The sequence below is a fragment of the Triticum aestivum genome, chromosome 3B (assembly GCF_018294505.1).
Source record: "Triticum aestivum cultivar Chinese Spring chromosome 3B, IWGSC CS RefSeq v2.1, whole genome shotgun sequence".
NCBI lineage: Eukaryota > Viridiplantae > Streptophyta > Magnoliopsida > Poales > Poaceae > Triticum > Triticum aestivum.
In genome coordinates this window covers 21,371,106-21,373,413 of record NC_057801.1, presented here as the reverse complement: position 1 = coordinate 21,373,413, position 2,308 = coordinate 21,371,106, and the positions used below count along the sequence as shown (strand labels likewise).

The 2,308-nt window shown below is 54.9% G+C and overlaps 1 protein-coding gene across 1 annotated transcript; it reads left to right on the top strand.

Moving 5' to 3' along the window:
• The first annotated feature begins 464 nt into the window (after window positions 1-464).
• Window positions 465-1,789, top strand: LOC123064430 (serine/arginine repetitive matrix protein 1-like). The gene has a single exon (XM_044487913.1). It carries the CDS (start codon window positions 559-561, stop codon window positions 1,678-1,680), a length of 1,122 nt encoding a protein of 373 aa, XP_044343848.1. The 5' UTR covers window positions 465-558; the 3' UTR covers window positions 1,681-1,789.
• The last annotated feature ends 519 nt before the right edge of the window (window positions 1,790-2,308 follow it).

Below are 2,308 nucleotides of genomic sequence, written 5' to 3'. Positions count from 1 at the left end.
AAGTGTTTGTAATATTTTTCTCTCCATTTATTCTTCCTTCTTCCTATTGTGCGTTGCATATAAGCGTGTGCAAATTTTTGTTACATATTTTGTTATATTAACCCAAAATTGAAAAAAAAATAGAAGAATGTTGTTGGAGGAGGAGGAGGTAAACACGTAGCAATCCCATCCGTGGAATGGATGGATTCCCTCTAAAAGCAGCAAGCAAAGGCACTACTAGAAAACTTAGAGACAGGGCAGAGCAGAGATATTCCAAGTGTCCTCGCCATGTCAAATAAGGCAAGGCAATTTGCAAAGCAAAGGCGCGGCGAGGCGCACGTCGTCACCTCCCTCCCTCCCTCCACACTGCACGCAGCATCAGATTCCATGCCGTCGATCGTCTGCTACCTACCTTCCCCTTCCAATCGCTTCCCCTATATAAATCCGAACCGGCTCCGCGTGTCATCAATCAACCGGCCAAACACGCCGCGGAAAATCGCGACTCCCTGATCAACATACTATATCGGCCACCGGTGTCGTCAGCTTGTTTCTTGCATTGCATTGCACTCACCCGACGACATGGCGGACGGCGACCAGAACCAGCAGCCGCCGCGCTACTGGTTCCCGTACTGGAGCGGGGCGCCGCCCGCGGTGCGCCCGCAGGTGTCGCGCCGGCTGTCCCCGACTACAGCGCCGTCCTCGCCACGCCGCCCGTCTCCTTCCCACCCCCGCCAACCGACTGCACCGGCGACCAGGGGCGCCGCTCCTCCGACTCCTCCTCATGCGTCCTCCCGGCCGTCCCCGTCCCGGGCCTCGCCGCTCGCGCCCATCCGTGAGCTGCCTCCCCAGTCCAACACCAACTCGAACGCCGCCGCGCCGGCCAGGCCGCCTCCTAAGCCGGTCGCCCTGCCCGCCACGCCCAAAACCAAGGACGTCGACGTCGTCCCGCAGCCGGAGAAAACCGCCGTGCACCCGACTGCTGCGGCTGAGACCAAGCACGGCAAGGGCGACGAACACCACCACAAGGAGGCCGACAAGGAGAAGAAGGATGAGCACAAGAGCAAAGACAAGAAGAACCACGCCGGCGAAGACAGCAAACACGGGAAGGGCAAAGAGAAGAAGAACAATGCCGACGCCGGCGAGGAGAGCAAGCACAAGGAGAAAGACAAGGAGAAGAAGCACCATGCCGACGCCGGTGAGGAGGGCAAGCACGGAAAGGAGGCCAAGGCAGAGCACGGGAAGCTGCACGGAGAGATCAAGGCGGGCGTGGCCGACATGGTGCGCAGGGCCACTGGCGCCGGACACGGGCAGGGGCACCCGGTGGCGAGCGTGATCACGCTGGCGGGGGAGAACAAGGGCGCGTCCATGAAGGTGGGCGGCAAGAGCAAGGACGGCTCGTGGAAGGAGCACCACGGCGGCCACCGGCTGGACGGCGGCACGGTGGACGGGAAGACGGACGGCCAGAAGAAGCAGGGGATGATGACGGCGCTGATCAACAGCAACGTGCAGGTGATCAACAACTCGCTGCTGCTGCAGAGCTCTTGCAGCGGCGGCGATCCCGGCGTGCACCTCAAGCTCTCCGCCAAGTCCGCCAAGAAAGACAAGCAGAAGCACGCCGCCGGCCCCGACAAGAGCGACAAAGCTGCTGGAAAGAAATTAGCACCGGCTCAGGGGCATGCCGGCCACTTGCATCGGCGCTAGATGTAACTATGTAGTACCATCTGAGCCGCCAAGATGTAACTACATGAAAATAAGAGCAGCCATCCACGATGTACTAGTCTACCAACATATACTCTATGCCATTGGTGAACAAAAATCCATCGATTGTTTGTGAGGACAAAAGAAATTCTTTGCAGCCTAGGTAGTAGTTTTACAAAGGATGGATTGGTTGGAAACAGGGACAACAAAAGCATTAGTGTGTTGTAGAGCTAGTTATTCCTTTGGATCGATAGAACCTTCTGGTTGCATCGTATACTACCTTTTCTTACCAAAACCCGTTAAGGAATGCCGTTTTGATGTTCATTTGCCAGATCTTATAATCATAAAGTGCAGCAATAGCATAATTCTAACAGACTTAAGCATCATGCGTATGGATGAGAAAGTCTTATCATAGTGAACCTCTTGAACTTGTCGGAAACGCTTTGCGACAAGTCGAGCTTTATATACGGTGACATTACCATCAGCGTATGTCCTCTTAAAATCCATTTATTCTCAATACCTAGCCGATCATCGGGCAAGTCCACCAAAGTCCATACTTTGTTCTCATACATGAATCCTATCTTGGATTTCATGGCCTGAAGCCATTTGTTGAAATTCGGACTCATCATAG

Bases quoted from the DNA above. Each gene is read 5' to 3' on its own strand.
- LOC123064430 (XM_044487913.1), top strand. From the start codon at position 559: ATGGCGGACGGCGACCAGAACCAGCAGCCGCCGCGCTACTGGTTCCCG.